Genomic DNA, 18,741 nt, shown 5'->3' on the forward strand with positions numbered 1-18,741 from the left:
CGGCAGCTCACCAGGCTCCCCCGTCCCTGGGATTCTCCAGGCAAGAACACTGGAGTGGGTTGCCATTTCCTTCTCCAATGCATGACAGTAAAAAGTGAAAGTGAAGTCGCTCAGCCGTGTCCGACTCTAGCGACCCCATGGACTGCAGCCCACCAGGCTCCTCCATCCATGGGATTTTCCAGGCAAGAGTACTGGAGTAGGGAGCCATAATCAAACATTATTTTAAAAACATGTTAAGATTTTAAAACCATGAGAGAATTAATTATTACAGACAAATTACTGTGGTCATATAGGTGAACAGAAAATATCAATGAGTAACTGTGTCATTTCAAGGGAGTTTTAACTTGACCCACTTCTGTTTTTCTCGCTATGTCATAGTTACTGATATCTTTCATTACTAGATAAAGGTATACTTGGTAATTAAATCTTCAAAATAAATTATGAACTATGCCAATTTGAATTTTTACTTCTCATTTTTTTTCTTACACTCTGAAAATAAAAGATACTCTCCATGTAGATGGTTTAACAGTTAAAAAACTATTTATAAATACTTCATTTTACTAAAATGCAAGAGATATAAACAGTTGGTTAAAATTTTACCTAGATATATTTTTCTACACCATGCCATCTTTCAATTTAAATGCTTCATACTTCACCATATTTTGGAGAAGGAAATGGCAACCAATCCAGTACTCCTGCCTGGAGAATTCCATGGACAGAGGAGAGGGACAGGCTGCAGTCCAAGGAATCGCAGAGTTGGACATGACTGTGCAACTAACTTAACTTTTCACCATATTTATCATGCTGTGATACTCAGTATTTTAAAGTAAATCACACTGACTTCCTGCCCTGGAGTAAAAAGTATAGTATATAATTTCCCTTAAGTTTAGCTATAATTGCTGCATTCTTATTCTAAATCCCACAAAATCTGTAGTTTATTTTAGTTACAGAAGCATCAAGTATATACATAACAATATATGTATGAGAATAATGTAACGAACTCCCGTGTATCCTCACGTTAGTTCAATAATTATCAACTCACGGGCTTCTTTCATTTATACTTATAACCACTTCCTCCATTTCCCCCTCAACCCAAATGTATTTGAAAAACCAGTCTCAGTCATCATACTGCTTTTTCTCTAAAAAAATTCTACATATATATTTAAAAAGGGATTCTTTCTAAACACAACCACAATGCCATCATTAGACCTAAAAAATAAACATTTTCTTAATATTATCAAATACAGTCAATGCTCACACTTCCTTAACTGCTGTACACATATTTCCCTGACTGTCACATACACAGAGAATATTTTTATACTATCAATGACATGTAATCAATAGCAAAGCAGTATTCTCTTTTGCCACTAGATGGTACTACTGTATAAATTTCAGAAATCCTGGAATTACCTAGTTGGAAGAGACACACCTTGCCGTCCCACATTACATATGAATGATCAGTAAACTTAATACAAGATCATATGATGTATTACAAAGTCTAAAAAGTGATTTTTTTTTGAGAAATAACCATTGTTTCGGATTAACTTTAATCCAATGTAGTAAGTTCCAATGTTTCCAAATGTCTTTTCACATCAATATTTTAAGACAAAACAAACAGAGCATGGTTTCCTGTTAATACCATAAAGCTGCTGCTGCTTTTTTTTTTTTTCAAAAGCTTCTTGAAAGGAGAGATACATAAATAATTTCAGTAAAAGGGCATAACTGCTATGATACCATACTCTAAATCCTCAAGAAATATGTGGATGGCTTTGCAAGGATGTCTGTAAGAAGACTCACTGAGCAGTAATCAATTCATGGTTGAATTCAGACATATCTTAAATACTAATATTCATGATGTATATTATACCCCATTGCTAAGAGGTCAACCTGGTATTCCATTGCAGAAATTTAAGGACCTGACATATTGTTACTCTGAGAGCCATTCCACACTTCAGCATTCCCATCCGTGGAGATGGATCTAAAGGTATGTTAAAATGTTTCACCAAAATGAAGTTTCAATTTGCTCTAGTTAAAGAAAAAGATAAAATTTTAAAAGAGGACTCAGAATTCTGCACAAGAGACATTCAGACAGGTGTGCTAGGAAGAATTCTCTACAAAATATACTTCTGAAGCAGATAAATGATTAGTCCTGCTGGGGAGTTTAAATTTTGTATCTTTAAACTTTTAAAACCACATGTCATGTACAATAATTTTAGATACATTATGTTGATCAGTGTTAAAATACCAAACTACTCTTTTTTAACCTAGTAAGTAATTGATTCAGCTGTTTTCATGGTTTGTGGTGAGAAAAAAAATGTTTCTTTATAGTCTATAGAAAAAAATATTTCTTTATGAAGGACTTGAGATAGGTATCTTGGAGATCTGTCATTGCTACTGCCACAGAAATAGGCAACAGAGTAGAAAATATTTATGGATAGAAGAGAAAGAAAGGGAGAAAGAGAAAAAGAAAGAAAGGTTCATATGAGTAAAAGGCTAAACTGCTATGATATTTAATAAAAAGTTAAAAGAGGAGCAGCTCAATAGTTCAGTTAATACACAGAAACTTGAAGAATAAGAGAGACCTCAAAATGCATGGAAAAAGAAATAGAAGAGAATAATAAATGAATAAGGAATAAGAGTAGTGAGCAGACAGGAAGAAGAGGGTCAGAAACCCAGATGGTAAAATAGCCAAGGCGCAGAAAAAACATGTAGCAAGAAGGATTTTTTTTTTTTTTTAAAGAGAAGGAGGTAACAGCTTTGTTGATGACCTCCAGTTCTAGTAAATTCAGTGAGAGGACAATCTGCCTAACTGGAAATTCAAACAGTTAAAGTTTTAACTGCACTTATTTTGAAATAAGAACATATTTTCCCAGTGCACACTGAATATTTTATAACTTTTCATGGAGGTTATCACAGCTTTTCAATGCTATATAGAAAACCAATTTCAGGGCTTGAAGGTGTCATGGACATCATCTGTTAGTGCAATGACTACTTTTCAAATAAAGCAATTTAATTCTAGAAGGGCACCCTACAGTCTGTAGCTCAGCTTATGGCAAAACCAGAAATAGAATCAGGTACTAATCTTCACTTCAGGACTCTTCTCATTAGGTCACCCCAAATTTCTTGATGATCTGTCACTGTAGCACGTAAGTGACGACAGGATCTGAGGGGGTTGGGGATGTGACTGTGATCTCTTTTAATCCTTATGATAAATCCTACAGCTGCGAGGCTAGCTTCTACGAATCACACAGGACCCCCAGCCTCACTATAGCGATGGTGAAGTTGGTCTCTCATCTTTAAGCTTAAAAATAACTAAGGACTAACTACTTAGTCACTGTGGTTTTATAATCATTTTCTTTATATGATTTGCTGGATGAACTAAAAACATTTGGACTGAAAATATCAATGTTAACTTTTGCAAGAAAGAGTTTACAAATTATTGCTTAACTTAAAAAATACACTTCTAAGTAAGTGAAGTGTCTAACCCCAAGTTTACAGGAAGAAACATGGAATAAAAACGGATAAACTACAATTTAAAGTCACAGTCTTGATACCTTCATATTAGATGCCTCAGTTTCCAGTTTTGTAAGATGATTGGAATTATCTTCTAGCTCTTGTCGAAGATTTGAGTTCTCCATCTTCAGGGCCTCAACTTGCTTTAACAACTGATCATATGAAGCTGCAGCCATCCTTGGCTACCCCTGGACCTATAAGGTTAAAAAGGATTTTGAAATTCACTACTGAAAAATAGAGTGGCTGCTTGTTACAAAGAAAGGGATAAAGAAACAAAACCTCCAGACATTTAATAAGAGCTGTGTTAATGTAGCGGTTTCAGTCTCAAAACAACAATGTGCAAGCGGCAGCATCTGAGAAGATGAACACCGAGGCTTTAAAGACAAATAAGATTTAAAACAGAAGAGAGCTTCAGTAGTGTTTGAAAAACACCTGCCTTTTCACAGGTGGGTAAGATTTCTATCAGGTTAGAATTTTTTCGAGGTTTCAGAGATACTTTAAATGGTCTTACAGACAAGATTTAGGAAATGCAGTTATTGATAAGAAATATATTTATATTGGTCATATTAATTTACTTCTGGATTTTGTCCAATAATCACACAATTTTATAGCCCAAATGGATTAATGAGATTAGGTATATGCAGTCTACCACTTTTCATTTGATAAAAAGCTAGTCTTAAAACATTATCCATGGGGAAATACGAAGTTCCAAGAAGGCCTCACTAAAAAGGCGGTCATTTAACAAAATAGACACAAGGCAGAAGATTGGATTGAGACTTCAAATCTTTTGGAAAGAAAGATGATAATAATTGCTAATATAAAATTCTATTACATTTATCCAAAAGGATGAATATAATAGGCCATGCTATGGCATACGTATCACGGGACCCACTGTGCTCACATTGAGGCTGAAAGACACTTGAAGAAAACGGATGATTTTAGGAGACTGTCAAAGAGAAGTGAAGCAGAGGCTGGCTATTAATTACATTACCATGAAAGAAGAGGGGAGAAAAGAAAGATATAGAGGACAGTCAGGTAATAAGAGGTCCTTGGCCTAAAGAATTAGAGAATGCTAGAAGTTATGTTCAGACTAACGAAGTTCCAAAGACCCAGATCCTCTTTGTAGTTTAATTTCTATGGAATAAATTTCTACCTATCTCTAAGAGTTAAAAAGTATAACAGAGTTTGTACTCAAACAATACTTAATAGATCTGGACATTAAAAAAATGTTTCTGCAGTAAAAATCCACGATACGAAATAAGGCACACAAATTACAACACTCGCTAGTCATGACAATATTGTAGTTCAGCAACTGGAAGGGATTCCCTAACAAGGGAAATCAAGTGACACAGGTCCCGTCTGTTCTGCAACAGCTAGGGACGATAAATCTGGTGCAACCCACTGTCAACTGAGGAGGAAACAGAGTCCTGGATGGTGGAGATCACCCTCAAAAATCTTCATGCCTGAAAAGAATGAGCACTAGACTTGTATTTGGAGACACTGGTCTTAATTTCAGTCTTGGTCACGCCTTTACCTTTGCCCCTGAATTTTAATTCACTTCACCATTTGTAAAATGGACATTTACTACCTTTTCTAATATAATTTACAGGGATATTGTTAGAATTGAGAAACAAAATGATGGTCTAAAAATAAAAGTCCTGTGTAAGTTATATGATGAAAATACACTTGAAACGTAACTTCCTTAGTAAGACCTACTGTTATAAGCCTCAGTCCTCTGACCAACGGACAAGAGGTGAACTCTTTTGAAAAAGAACTGAGAAGGTATATCAGAAACAAAGGAGAAGTTCACAGGTGGGATCACTTATCTGTTTTGTGTGCATGCATGCTCAGCTGTGCCTGACTCTTTGCAACTCCACGGACAGCAGCCCACCAGGCTCCTCTGTCCATGGGATGATCCAGGCGAAAATACTGGGGTGGGTTGTCATTTCTCCTCCAGGGTATCTTCCTGACCCAGGGATTGAACCCCATTCTCCTGCGTCTCCTGCATTGGCAAGCGGTTTTTCTACTACTGAGCCACCTGGGAAGCCCTATCTATTTTATACCGTACCACTAATAGGCATCTCTACAAAGACGCAGCACATTAAAAATCACATGACAAAGGTGGGAAGCTGACAGCATTTAGTAACATAAGTCCTAAAATTCCTCATTCCAAATAAAATCCTAACAGGCAACTTCCCACTAAAATAGTATGAATAAGAGAAAAAGTAATAATACAGGGAAAGAGAAAATTACCGGAATTATGTTAAGACACAGAGGTTATAACCATACACAATCACAAAAAAAGCCGGGTGGGCAAAATGAGCAAGGGACTACTACAGTGCTCTTTACTGGAACAAAAAAGAATTCAGCCCTTTAGGTGGACAATTAAAACATTCCATCATTTTTTTTTCTCTCCCTCCAGAATCAAAACATTTAAGTCATTTCTGCTTTAGAAAGCAGGATGTTTTCATATAATTTTATGAGAAAAATAAGATGTTTCAAGGTAATACTTTGCCTTATGTCCTTTTAATATGTTGCAGCCATACCTAAGTCAAAATTGGTTAATGCAAAATTTAAAAAAAATCATAAATTTGTTTTAGAAAGCCTTTTAAACAACCACAAGAATTTCATACAAAATATATCGTAAATGCAAACCACCCAGCATCATTAAAAAAAAAAAAAACACCCAAAATTTATCTGATGAAATGGGTAAAATCTCTGACTCTTTCACATTACTGAGAATATACAGAGATCTAAATATGCTTTTCAGAAAGTGAAAGGGTTAGTTGCTCAGTCCTGTCCAACTCTTTGGGAGCCCATGGACTGTAGCACGCCAGGCTCCTGTCGATGGAATTCTCCAGGCAAGGATACTGGAGAAGGGAGTCATTCCCTTTTTCAGGAGATATTCCTGATCCAGGGATCAAACTCAGGTCTCCTGCATTGCAGGTGGATTCTTTCTGAGTCACCGGGAGTCAGGGTATGCACTAAAGAGATTCTCATCCCTTAAGAGTAGGGTAGGGGAGAAGAAAGTAAAAGGACTGTTATTTAGACTTGTATCCTCATGTTCACTGGAAACAAATTCACAAGGATCCTAAGAAATTAATGCAAGGAGGCAGAAAAGTTTAGGTAGGTAAGGGATACTCAATTAGAACTAAATCTGAAAGATTCTTTATTATAAATTAAGAAGTTTGGGATTTAAAAAAACATTAAACTGCTTTTATTCTTTTGGTTTAATGAATTTTAAAAAAAGATGTATTTGTCAGTACTGTTAGATGGTAATGAAAGAAGAAGAAAACATCAATACAAAAAGAAACCAAAAGAATCATAAAAGACTACTTTGCTCAAGTCTATGTAAACAAACTTGAAAACGAAATAGAGAATTTACTAGAAAGTGTATTTTATCAAAACTAACCACAAGAGAAGGAAAATCTAAAATTTACAACAAAAATCATTGTTGTAAAATTGATATCATTCAGCCCATTAATAGAGCTACACAGAAGAAAAATATTATCATGCCAAAGGTGATGAAAAGACGCTTTAAAAATTCAATGCCCATTCTTGTTGAAAATACTGGATATAAAAGCACACTTTTTTAACACAATGTATTTCAGCCCCACAATAAGCCAGCACCACCCAATGAGGAAATACTAGATACACTATATTACTAAAGTCAGGGAAAGCCCCATTTTTACCACTCTTACTCGTTTTATCAGTCAACACAGAATGAAATTAGAAAGGACTACTACTGGCAGGGGTAAAATGAAATAACTAGAATATCCAAAAGAACCAACTAAATATTACTACAACAAGATAATCTAGTAATTTTGTGAAGTATAAAACATATAGAAATCTTTCCTTTACATGTACAAAGAGAAACCAGATAAAAGATAAAATGGTGCACTGGGACGACCCAGAGGGAGGGTGGGGGAGGGAGGAGGGAGGAGGGTTCAGGATGGGGAGCGCAGGTATACCTGTGGCGGATTCATTTTGATATTTGGCAAAACTAATACAATATTGTAAAGTTTAAAAACAAAATAAAATTAAAAAAAAAAAAGTTAGGAAAAAAAAAAGATAAAATGGAAGAAAAGATCTTATCTACAATTTAAAAAAACAGGCATAAACTGAATAAAGAGTTCAAAACATGTATGAGGAAAACTATGGAACACTTCTGAGAGACACAAAGGTAGATTTCAACAAATGGAAAGACATATCTTGTTTGCGTACTAAAGATTCAGTATCATAATGATGTCATTTCTCCCTGAGTTAATTTTACATGGTCCCAATATAAATACTATATAAAATATTTTTTATTTTGTTTTCTGCAGCTAGACAACTGAAAAAAACAAAAAAAGGGAAAATATGAAGGGAAGATCAAGAGTATACCTACGTCATATTAAATTAGTGCTACAAAGCCATTGTAAGCAAAACAGTATGAAGTTAACTGTACTGTATCAGTAAGCTAATTTCTTAGTTCTTGTCATTATACTATGGATATATAAGATGTTAACATTAGGAAAAATTGAAGGGTACATAGGAACTCTCTTATTTTTCTAACTTTTATAAGTACAAAGTTATTTAAAAATAAAAAGGCTTTAAAAAGCTATGAAACTGGCAGATGAAGAGATCAACCAAGGGAACACATTTTTTTAAATTCCAGAAGTATATGTGAAGTTAGTCATAATAAAGGCAGCATCTCAAAGACAGGTCAGAAGATGGACTTTACACAAGCGGCCAGGGCAGCAGGACAGCCACGAGGACACATGCAGCGGCATCCACTCCTCCCCTACACTTTAGTGGGGACTACAAGAGGACAGGGGTGCAAATGCTGAAGGACATCATACGGCATTTAAATTAGAGAAAAGAGCTGTGCTTTCAATTAAAAATGCTGAAATGGAATACACCCTCTTCCAAGGAGGCTATTATAGAGCAATGGACATTTTAATTTTAACTTATTTGTGAAAGGGTAAGGCACACGGAAGGCCTGCTGGACCTCTGAAATGATTGTCTATTACTAGAATAGGGGTAATCAATCAAGTTCTTAGGTTACGTCAAACAAATGGGAAAGGTATAAAAGCATAACTACTTTTAATTAAACAGGATACATCCATGCAGTGGAATATTACACTGGCATTTAAAAAATGAGGTTGATGTAAAAACAAACAAAAAGAAGAGAGAAAACAAGACAGTATAGATCACTATGTCTCATACTGGTCATCCTGTTCTAGTAAAAAATAAAAGGGTTGTAAAAAGATAAAGGCAGAGGAAGCAGAGATCAAATTGCCAACATCCGCTGGATTGTCGAAAAAGCAAGAGAGTTCCAGGAAAACATCTCTTTCTGCTTTATTGACTATGACAAAGCCTCTGACTGTGTGGATCACAATAAACTGTGAAAATTCTGAAAGAGATGGGAATACCAGACCACCTGACCTGCCTCTTGAGAAACCTATATGCAGGTCAGGAAGCAACAGTTAGAACTGGGCATGGACAACAGACTGGTTCTAAATAGGGAAAGGAGTATGTCAAGGCTGTATATTGTCACCCTGCTTATTTAACTTATATGCAGAGTACATCATGCCAAACGCTGGGCTGGAGAAGCACAAGCTGGAATCAGGGTTGCCGGGAGAAATATCAATAACTTCAGATATGTAGATGACACCACCCTTATGGCAGAAAGTGAAGAGGAACTCAAAAGCCTCTTGATGCAAGTGAAAGAGAGTGAAAAAGTGGGCTTAAAGCTCAACATTCAGAAAACTAAGATCATGGCATCTGGTCCCATCACTTCATAGCAAATAGATGGGCAAACAGTGGAAACAGTGTTCAACTTTAATTTGGGGGGCTCCAAAATCACTGCAGATGGTGACTGCAGCCATGAAATTAAAAGACGCTTACTCCTTGGAAGGAAAGTTATGACCAACCTAGATAGCATATTCAAAAGCAGAAACATTACTTTGCCAACAAAGGTCCGTCTAGTCAAGGCTATGGTTTTTCCAGTAGTCATGTATGGATATGAGAGTGGACTGTGAGGAAGGCTGAGCACCAAAGAATTGATGCTTTTGAACTGTGGTGTTGGAGAAGACTCTTGAGAGTCCCTTGGACTGCAAGGAGATCCAACCAGTCCATTCTAAAGGAGATCAGTCCTGGGTGTTCTTTGGAAGGACTGATGCTAAAGCTGAAACTCCAGTACTTTAGCCACCTCATGCAAAGAGCTGACTCATTTGAAAAGACCCTGATGCTGGGAGGGATTGGGGGCAGGAGGAGAAGGGGACACAGAGGATAAGATGGCTGGATGGCATCACCAACTTGACGGACATGAGTCTGAGTGAACTCCGGGAGTTGGCGATGGACAGGGTGGCCTGGTGTGCTGCGATTCATGGGGGTCGCAAAGAGCTGGACACGACTGAGCGACTGAACAGAAAAAGATAAAAATGTCATTGAAAGGATATACAAAAGTACACTGATGGCCTCTGGAAAAGTCTCAGCTCTGCTGAGAAGATGCCTTCCTTTTCATTGTATACCTTTTTGTAAAGTTTGAATATTAGAGCAAAAGGTTGGTTTTTTGAAAAGACTGAATGTTAGAGACAGACAAGATCTCAAACATATAAAGTGAACAACATTCAAAGGTGGGGGGAATTGACTCAACAAGAAATAGATAATCTTAATAGTTCTACAACTACTGAAAGCTGGAGGAGTTAAATGTTTCCCCTTTTCTCTGTCCAACAAAAAATCACAGGATTCAAATGGTTTTATAAACACCTTCTACCAAACATTTGAGAAACGTATCATTCCAAACTTATGCAAACTTTTCCAAGAATAAAAATCAAGGAAATACTCCCCAACCCATTCTATGAGGCTAATATAGTCATGATATAAAAGTCAAAGGTACGGTGAAAAAGATAGTCATAGGCTAATATCACTTATGAATACTGACACAAATGCCCTAAACAAAGTGTCAGGAAATAAAACACAAAAGTATAAAGAAACTATAGCAGAATCAAGCTGAGTTTACTCTAAGAATGCAAAGATGGTTTAGCACTGGATGATTTATGTGTCATTCACTTCATTAAAACATCAAAGAAGAAAAACCATACAATCATCTCAACAAAGAACAAACATTTGGAAAAAGTCATTATCTACTTAAAAACTCAATGAACTGGAAACAGAGAGAAGCTGTCAAAAACATTAAATGTCATTCTTAATATCGAAATACTAGAGGCATTATTTTTAAAATCAAAAGCATGCTAAGGATTCTCTACTGTTACATCATAATCCTGGAAGTTCTAATTAGGACAGGAAATTTTTTAAAAGGAAATAATACTTGAAAATGAAGAAATAAAACAAAAATCTCAAGAAATATGAAACTTTAACAAGTCAGATTAAAAAAAGTAATTTTGTACCTCACCTATTTTTAATTCTTTTCTCTTTATTTAACAACCAATAGAAGTATTTATTCTCCATTCTACTTCTTTTCCTCTTTTCTACTAAAGCCAGGTAGATAGCGATAATCAGTCTCCTATCTGCTCTATTCTTTCCCCACCCCTTCCTTTCCTTTACATTCTGTAAACGGCTACATTCATTGGCTGGACTCTGTTACTCTGTTCCAAGTGAGGGCAATTCCAAGATGGCCACCAAAATTACCTGGAACAGAGGTTGGATAATTTTCTGCAAGGGCTGGATAATAAGTCTTTGTAAACGATATGATTTCTGTCGCAACTACTTGACTTTGTTGCTGTAGCACAAAAGCAGCCACAGACAATACACAAATAAATGCACACGACTGTGTTCCAATAACACTATTTTCAAAAACAGCAGCAATTTGCTAACTCCTGGCCCAAAGCATTAACTCACAATTCTGGTTTCCAAGCCCCTTAAGGTAGCCCACATAATTTCAAAGGCTACTGAGAAATTTCAAAATTAGTATTTTACTATTTATTTATTGGCTGCACCATGAAGTCTGCAAAATCTTAATTCTCAAACCAGGGATTGAACACGGGCCCATGGCAGTGAAAGCACCAAGTGCTAATCACTGGACTAGTAGAGAATTGCCTAGTATTTTTTTCTTAAAGAAGAAGTAACCTGAAAAGAGACCTAGGAAGTCTTAAGGACTTTATGTTTCAGTAATCATTTTTAATTTCCATGATTTCTTCCTCTTCCAGAACTTTGTTACAGTCTTGATCTGGATCCCTTTCATTCTGTGACACTGCCAGCATGTATTCTTTTAATTGTTTTTTACTATCACTTCACAATGAGGTCTTAAGAGAAAGAAGTGATAAACACAAGTGATTTTTAACTCACTAGCCTGTATCAGAAATCACTTTTAACATTAAGATTTTTAATTCATTTAGAATTTTTATTTTATACTATGAGTGGTTTAACTGAATTGACTCTCATACAAATAACCAATTACAGAATGATTAAAACATTTCTTTTTCACTGAACTATGTTAAATTCTCATATATACATAGAACTGTATTACATTTATATTAATTTGAAATAGATTAAAAATCTTACCTCAGTCAAGAATAATTCGATCAAATTTTCTTTTTTTTTCCCCAAGAAAAGGCCCTGTGCATTTTGTATCAAATTGATTTCTGGCTTTTTGTTATTTGATTTGCCATGAGTGAAACACCAAATATTGCTAGTACCAGTATTATTTTATATAATACATACCCCTTATGGCAACACCTTATCCAATTATCCTATGAATTCTAACAGTCTTTTCCTATAAATTTTCTGGGTATGTAATCATATAATCTATAAGTAGTGATAATTTTGTCTTTTCTTTCCTAATAATTAGACCTCATTTCTTTTTATCTTATTGTTAGCTTGAATCAACTTCAAAATAATATTTTAACAACAATGGTCTTATTCCTGATTTTAATAGGAATGATTTCATAATTCACCATTTAAAAGCTTACTCTTAGATTTCAGTAAATATTTTTAACAAATATTTTTAACATTCAGCTATCTTCCTTTTATTTAAAAATAATTTTAGGAGTGGCTTCTAAATCACTTTATAGCACGTTTTGATAATGCATCAGTCAGTTCAGTCGCTCAGTTGTGTCTGACTCTTTGTGACCCCGTGAACTCCAGCATGCCACGCTTCCCTGTCAATTACCAACTCCCAGAGCTTACTCAAGCTCATGTCCATTGAATCGGTGATGAAATCCAACCATCTCATCCTCTGTCTATCCCGTTCTCCTCCTGCCTTCAATCTTTCCCAGAACTGGGGTCTTTTCCAAGTAGTCAGGTCTTCATATCAGGCGGCCAAAGTACTGGAGCTTCAGCTTCATCATCAGTCCTTCCAATTGAATATTCAGGACCGATTTCCTTTAGGATGTCTCCTTGCATCCTTGCATCTCCTTGCAGTCCAAGAGACTCTCAAGTCTTCTCCAACACCACAGTTCAAAAGCATCAATTCTCTGGTGCTCAGCTTTCTTTATAGTCCAACTCTCACATCCATACATGACCACTGTAAAAACCATAGTTTTGACTAGACAGACCTTTGTTGGCAAAGTAATGTCTCTGCTTTTGAATATGCTGTCTAGGTTGGTCACAGCTTTTCTTCCAAGGAGCAAGTGTCTTTTAATTTCATGGCAGCAGTCACCATTTGCAGTGATTTTGGAGCCCAAGAAAACAGTGTCTCTCACTCTTTCCATTGTTTCCCCATCTATTTGCCATGCAGGGATGGGGTAGGATGCCATATTCTTAGTTTTCTGAATGTTGATCTTTAAGCCCACTTTTTCACTCTCCTCTTTCACTTTCATCAAGAGGCTCTTTAGTTTCTCTTCACTTTCTGCCATGAGGGTGGTGTCATCTGCATATCTGAGGTTATTGATATTTCTCCTGGCAATCTTGATTCCAGCCCAGCGTTTCTCATGATGTACTCTGCATATAAGTTAATTAAGCAGGGTGACAATATACAGCCTTGACGTACTCCTTTTCCTATCTGGAACCAGTCTCTTGTTCCATATCCAGTTCTAACTGTTGCTTCCTGACCTGCATATAGGTTTCTCAAGAGGCAGGTCAGGTGGTCTGGTATTCCCATCTCTTGAAGAATTTTCCAGTTTGTTGTGATCCACACAGTCAAAGGCTTTGGCATAGTCAATAAAACAGAAGTAGATGTTTTTCTGGAACTCTCTAGCTTTTTCGATGAGTCAGCGGATGTTGGCAATTTGATCTCTGGTTCCTCTGCCTTTCCTAATCTAGCCTGAACATCTGGAAGTTCTTGGTTCACACACTGTTGAAGCCTGGCTTGGAGAATTTTGAGCATTACTTGGCTGGTATGTGAGATGAGTGCAACTGTGTGGTAGTTTGAGCATTCTTTGGCATTGCGTTTCTTAGGGATTGGAATGAAAACTGACCTTTTCCAGTCCTGCCGCCATTGCTGAGTTTTCCAAATTCGCTGGCATATTGAGTGCAGTACTTTCACAGCATCATCTTTTAGGATTTGAAATAGCTCAATGGAATTCCATCACCTCCACTAGCTTTGTAGTCATGCTTCCAAAGGCCCATTTGACTTCGGACTCCAGGATGTCTGGCTCTAGGTGAGTAATCACACCATCGTAGTTATCTGGGTAATGAAGATCTTTTTTCTATAGTTCTTCTATGTATTCTTGCCACCTTTTCTTAATATCTTCTGCTTCTGTTAGTTTCATACTGTTTCTGTCGTTTATTGTGCCCATCTTTGCATGAAATGTTCCCTTGGTATCTCTAATTTTCTTGAAGAGATCTCTAGTCTTTCCCATACTACTGCTTTCCTCTATTTATGATAAAACATAACTATATGGTTTTTCTTTTAATTTGCTGATGCTGTCAGTTACTATTTTTTCTCATTTTGATCCATCCTCCATTCCTGCAGTAAACCCTACCTGTTCATATTTTATTAATTTTACTACTTTGTTCATTGCTCAGTATTTCATGTGGAATTTTTATGAAAGAAATCACAATATGACTGAAATTTTTCCAGTAGTTTAAATTATGGATTTAAATTAACTTTACGCTAATTGTATATGGTCTAGAATAGTTTGAAAAACAACTTATCTAGTCTTTGAAAGTCAGCTAGAATTCAGATCACCAGGTGCTTGTTTAGATGAAAGATTTTTGAGTATTTAAAATTTTCTTCTGTTAAGCCTTTTCATTCCTTCATCTTCCTGTATCAATTTGATTCATTAACGGTTCACCCATAAATTATCCATTTCCTCTAGATTTTCAAGCATAAGCAAAGTGCTGTATATAGTCTCTTTAAAATTTGTCTCCTTTCCCATTCATGCTTTTTATCTTTTGTTCCTTTAACCCGGCTTTACAGGGTTTCATCTATTTTACTCATCTTCAACTCCTCCCCAAATCCACTTTTAGTGTTATATATCCTTTCCACTATTTTGTATTCTATTTTATTCATTTCTGAATTTACCTTTACTAATTATATCCTCTTATTTTCCGCTGTCTTATTATTTATTGTTATTTAAATTGAGCAGTAATTAACTTACTGCCTTTATTTCCATGTTCATTTGTCAGTTTTTTCTTTAATAATAATAATTTAAGGTATAATACTAACTTTCTTCTCAGTATAGCTTTAGCCATATATCATAGGTTTTAGTATGAAGTATTTCCCTCTTTATTTCTTGATAATTTATAATTTCAATATTGACTTCTTCTTTGACTCAAGGGTACTTAAGATTTTTCTCAATTATTAGCTATATAAAATGACTTGTGAGTCATCTTTTTCTTGCCACTGATTTATTGTTTATTAGACTGACTGGAGACTGCTGCCTACAAATGCTATTATTTTGAATTTTTAAAAGTTTGCCTTGTAATCAAGAACATGACTAATTTTCATAAATATCTGACTGAAATTTTTAAAAAAGGAAAAAGTGCATAAAGTTGTAAACAGGTATATAATATGCTAATACCTGTTTATATTATTCAGATCCTCGGTATATCTGCTAATCTTTCTACTTGATGAAATGTAGAAAGTCTTCTGTTTGCTGCATATTTACAATAGGTCACATAAGTGCCACATACATGTCTGTGTTTGTGCGTGTGTATGTAGTTTAATCTTCACCAACTGTGAGGTAGGTATCACTTCCTGTTTTAGAGTTAAGGAAGATGGGACTTCAAAAACGGCAAGTAACTTTCCTAAAAACACAGATCAAATGGCTGAGCCAGAATTTAAAGTCATATTTGTTCTCAATGCTCAAGCTCCTAAGATCATGCTCCTACCTCTATGTAGCTTTCACGATCTAGTGTACTTAATACCAGTCTTCGTTTCACAATTATTTTCTATTAAGTTCCTAAATAACCCTTCTCTTTAACTAATTCCCTCTTCACTCTTCCATACAAACTATTTTGTACTTCTGCTCAGAATTCATCGCCTTTTTGAATGCCCCATCCTTTTCCCCCTCTGCTTTGGTATACTTTAAAGCCCAATTCTGTTTCCTCACATAAAAACCTTCCTAAATTTGTATCACAAGTCATAGGGGGAAACAATCTTACTTAAAACTGGCAAAAAAAAAAAAAAAAGGCAAAAAATGAATGTACTCAGGAATTATTGTATGCTTAAAGAATCATACTGGCTATGACTATGACATCAGCTACTAATGTTTAAATGTCACTTTAAATTGCTATTGTTTTTAAACAACAACAAAAATATCTATTTCCCACAAGCCATTAATGAGTCTTCCTGCTAATTGTTCAGTAAATACAACTTGGTTTAACTGTTTTCTAATTATTCCATTTTACTTTGGCAAGTTTTGTTTCCCACCTTTACTTTTTTTTGGTATTACTTTTTAAAAATGGTTATTTATTTTTTTAATTTATTAATTTTAATTGGAGGCTAATTACAATATCGTATTGGTTCTGCCATACACTGACATCAATCTGCCACGTTGTTTCCCACCTTTAAGACAAGGTTTGTATCTAATAGTTTCGTGATTCCTGAAACACTCAGTGCAAGTCAGAAAAAGATAAATACATGCAGGAATAAACAGCCACAGAGAGCAAAGAAGAGTAAAAAGAGGGCACAAATTCAGAGACTGTCCAAGATGACTTTCCCATTAAAAAAGTAAGATGATAGGTTTCTTTCTGTACAATTCAAATCAAGAAACGTTTGAAAACTAATTATTCCCAAGACACCATGCAAATATTACAGGGAAGTTTTATGGGGTGAATCAGGTTTCCCAAAATATGTTGAGTCACAAGTAGCTAATCCCTGGACCTTGTGAAAAATGGCCTCACTTGGAAACAGGATCTTTGCAGATATAATCAAATTAAGATAAGGTCCTATGGGATTAGGACTGTCCCTAAACCCAATGACTGGAATCCTTAAAAGTAGGCCACGTGAAGAAATGAACAGAGACACAGGGAAAATGCCAAGCGACAATGGGGGCACAGACTGGAGTGAGTCAGCTGCAACCCAAGGAACGCCAGAGAATGCCAGCAACCACCGCGAGCCAGGGAGAAAGGCGGGGAACAGAGTCTCACAGTCTCCAGAAGGTTTCAACTTGGCCGACACTGTGACTTTGTACTTCCAGCCCCAATCCTGTGAGAGAATCCATTTCTGTGGTTCTAATCCACGAGTATGTGGAACTCTGTCACAGCAGCTCTATAATACTGAAAAGATAAACTGACATGTTCCTTATTCTCAGTATCTTATGATCTAGCAAAAGGATAATATGCCAGTAGAAAGGAGAAACAGGTTCCGTATACAAATTAATCAGACATTCTTGTCTCATCTTACATTCCCGTGGCTCATTTTAACTGCAGTCACTGCTGCAACAAACAGCTCACGGCAAGACATAAACTCACAGGACACTGACTGCACCAGGCATCCTTTGCTTTCCGTTCCAGGATCTCTGTGACACCCCAGTGTGGGTCCCCAATATCCACGCATGTACAGCCTACGTAAGATTGAACACGAGTTGGGACTGAAGGGGAATGGGAGCTAGTACATATAATCCTTTTCCTTAGGCAAACAATTTTACACCGCTCCTCTGCAAGTCCTGGCTTTCAAGTTGTCTTGGTGATCAGCTTGAGAACACATACTGGCTGTACCTGTTCACTATTTAACATCTTCTAAGCCACTACCTCTTGCTCCTGGATCACTTCACAAAGCAAGTATTTCACACAAGTCTTGTCTCAAGATTCCGACCCACAGGAGACTCAGGCACACAAACTGCTGTTGTTGTTGAGTCATTAAGTCGTGTCCAACTCTTCTGCAGTCCCATGAACTGTAGCCTGCCAGGCTCCTCTGTCCATGGGATTTCCAGGCAAGAATACTAGAGTGGGTTGCCATTTCCTTCTCCAGGAGATCTTCCCGACCCAAGGATCAAATCTGTGTCTCCTGCTTGGCAGGTGGATTCTTCACCACTGAGCCACCTGGGAAGCCCCAAGATACAAATAACTGACAATTCAAAGGCAAGTTTGGGTTCAAGAGACTGACAGAGTTTATGAGAGTTACACCTTGCTGAGACAATTGGAGGTAATTGCATAAATGTGGCCTGGAACCACACTGCGGCTAGGTAACATCACAGTGTGAGGAAGATGAGGTTCGGATAGAGTACCCACAGAAATGGTGTAACAAGACTCAAAGGTACAGCCACACTGCTTTAATGTTTCTCAGCTTCTATTCTAAACAATGTCAGAAGTAGCTAATATACCAGCATAAATCAAATGATAATAAAACCAAGACTCTAAAAATAGCTAGTGGAACATATATTTCAATATTCTTCAATGGATATCTGGTTACCATCTTAGTCATTATTATATACCATACTATAAACAAATTTGGTGTGAATTTACTCAAAAAAGTAACATTCATTCACAAAAATAAAACTTAAAAAAAAAAAAAAACACTTCAGAATTGCATGTGTACATCTGAAAAAAGAAAAAGAACTGTATGTGCATGCCTACAGTACAGCAGTCCCACAAACATGTCCATGTCCTAATCCTGGAAAGCACGGCTAAGGGGACTCTGTGGATGTGAACCAAAAAAGTTTCTTAATATTGGGAAAATTTCCTGAATTATGTGGGGAGACCTGCTGTAATCACAAGGGTTCTTATAAGAAGCAAAGAGAAAAGTCTGAGTCAGAGGAGATGTGAAGACAGAAACAGAGGGTCAGACAGAGGTTTACTATGTTGCTTGCATAAAGATGGAGAAGAGGCCATGAACCAAGCAATGCAGCTGGACTCTAGAAGCTGAAAAAAGCAGGTAAATGGATGCACCAAACAGCC

General features: G+C 36.4%; 1 protein-coding gene across 9 annotated transcripts in view; it reads right to left on the bottom strand.

Annotated features, from left to right (window-relative positions):
* Nucleotides 1-18,741, bottom strand: part of APC (APC regulator of WNT signaling pathway) — a 131,681-nt gene that overhangs the window by 70,736 nt on the left and 42,204 nt on the right. For 5 of the 9 annotated variants that reach the window (XM_070377183.1, XM_070377181.1, XM_070377179.1 and 2 more), the window contains exon 2: nucleotides 3,555-3,707. The exons of the other annotated variants lie outside the window; for them this stretch is intronic. In XM_070377183.1, coding sequence (XP_070233284.1) covers nucleotides 3,555-3,689 — 135 coding nt within the window. In that variant the 5' untranslated portion in view covers nucleotides 3,690-3,707. The remainder of the gene's footprint in view (nucleotides 1-3,554; nucleotides 3,708-18,741) is intronic. 9 annotated transcript variants of the gene reach the window in all.

The sequence above is a fragment of the Bos mutus genome, chromosome 10 (genome assembly GCF_027580195.1).
Source record: "Bos mutus isolate GX-2022 chromosome 10, NWIPB_WYAK_1.1, whole genome shotgun sequence".
Lineage (NCBI taxonomy): Eukaryota > Metazoa > Chordata > Mammalia > Artiodactyla > Bovidae > Bos > Bos mutus.